General features: G+C 48.5%; 1 protein-coding gene across 1 annotated transcript in view; it reads right to left on the reverse strand.

Annotated features, from left to right (window-relative positions):
• Positions 1-1,407, reverse strand: part of DNAH9 (dynein axonemal heavy chain 9) — a 450,622-nt gene that overhangs the window by 128,467 nt on the left and 320,748 nt on the right. The window contains exon 48 of the mRNA XM_012555448.1: positions 728-988. Coding sequence (XP_012410902.1) covers positions 728-988 — 261 coding nt within the window. The remainder of the gene's footprint in view (positions 1-727; positions 989-1,407) is intronic.

Consider the following 1,407-nt stretch of genomic DNA (forward strand, 5'->3'; position numbering starts at 1 on the left):
GGGCAATTTAATCACATGTAACTACTCCATGACAGCAGCTAGACCAGTGCTTGGCCAAACAACTGGGAACCACAGCCTAGCCAAGTTGACACATAAAATTAACCATCACAATATATGATGCACTCTGATAAGAAAAAAAAGAAATGTTGTTAGTGACCCATCAATGGCTTGCAAATGAGCCCTGGGGGCACTCAGCTGCTAACCCACCAGTCACTCTGCAGGAGAAAGATGAAGCAATCTGCTTCTGTAAAGATTTATAGCCTTAGAAATCCTACAGGGTGGTTCTACTCTGACCTATAGGGTCGCTATGATTCCGAATCGACTCAACGGCAATGGGTTGTAACCTGTAGATTGCAAACACTGGTCTACAGGAGAACGCTGAACTTCTTAGTGACGCCCAGGGGATTGTTAATGACCAGCTCACCTTTCCACCTCATCTCCTGCCTTCCCTTCTGAGGCACCCACTTTTATACCCATTCGTCAGACACACCATGCTCTTTCACGCATCCATGCCTTTGCAGACTTCGTGGAGCCTGGCATACAGTTGGTTTAAGTAAATGTTTGTTTGCCTAATGAATAAACCAGTGACACTGGAGCCCACCCTAAGCGCTCCCAACTGAGTCCCTGTTTTCTCTGGCACAGTGGGGCACTGAGTTGCCTTTGGGTCAGAGGAAGAGGCCTGCTCCTCCCCTGAAGGATAACCTGGTGCCTGGCGCTGTCCTCCTACCTTGTTGAGGGTGTTGAGAGCTGCCTGGGCTGCAGTGAGGGCTGGCTCTGCTTTGGCCAGGTCTTCCTCACAGTCTTTCTGCTTCTGCTTAACCTCGAGCATGATGAGCGCCACCTTCTGCTCCTCCTCGTCTGCGATGGCTTTCTCTTTGCTCATTTTGTCCGTCTCCACGCCCACCACCTGAATCAGTTTGTCTGCATCTTCATTCTTCTGCTTCAGCTCCACTTCCTGGGTAGCCAGCTTGGCTTTGAGATCATCCACCTGGGTCAGAGAAGCACAGGGTCATTAAGAGTAGTGACTAGAGGGACGAGGGCATGGCTCCAGATGCAGCTCCCTCACCTGAGAAAGGAAAGAAATGCTGGACTCCCTCTTTCTTCTAGAGTAAACATGTGAGATTTGTAACACATGCCCCAAACTTTCTCCTCCATTCTCAAACGACTTAGACTGCTTCCACTGACATTGGTGTGTATGTCTTAAAAACTTCATATCCATTTCAATATTGGCATAATACCGTGCACATCAAAAAACAAAACCCACTGCTGCCAAGTTAATTTCAACTCATAGCAACCCTGTAGGATGAAGCAGAACTGCCCCATAGGGTTTCCAACACTGTAAATCTTTACTGAAGGAGACCGCCACATTTTTCTCCTGTAGAGCTGCTGGTGGGTTCGAACCGCCGA

Source organism: Trichechus manatus, unplaced genomic scaffold (assembly GCF_000243295.1).
Source record: "Trichechus manatus latirostris isolate Lorelei unplaced genomic scaffold, TriManLat1.0 scaffold00040, whole genome shotgun sequence".
Taxonomy (NCBI): Eukaryota; Metazoa; Chordata; class Mammalia; order Sirenia; family Trichechidae; genus Trichechus; species Trichechus manatus.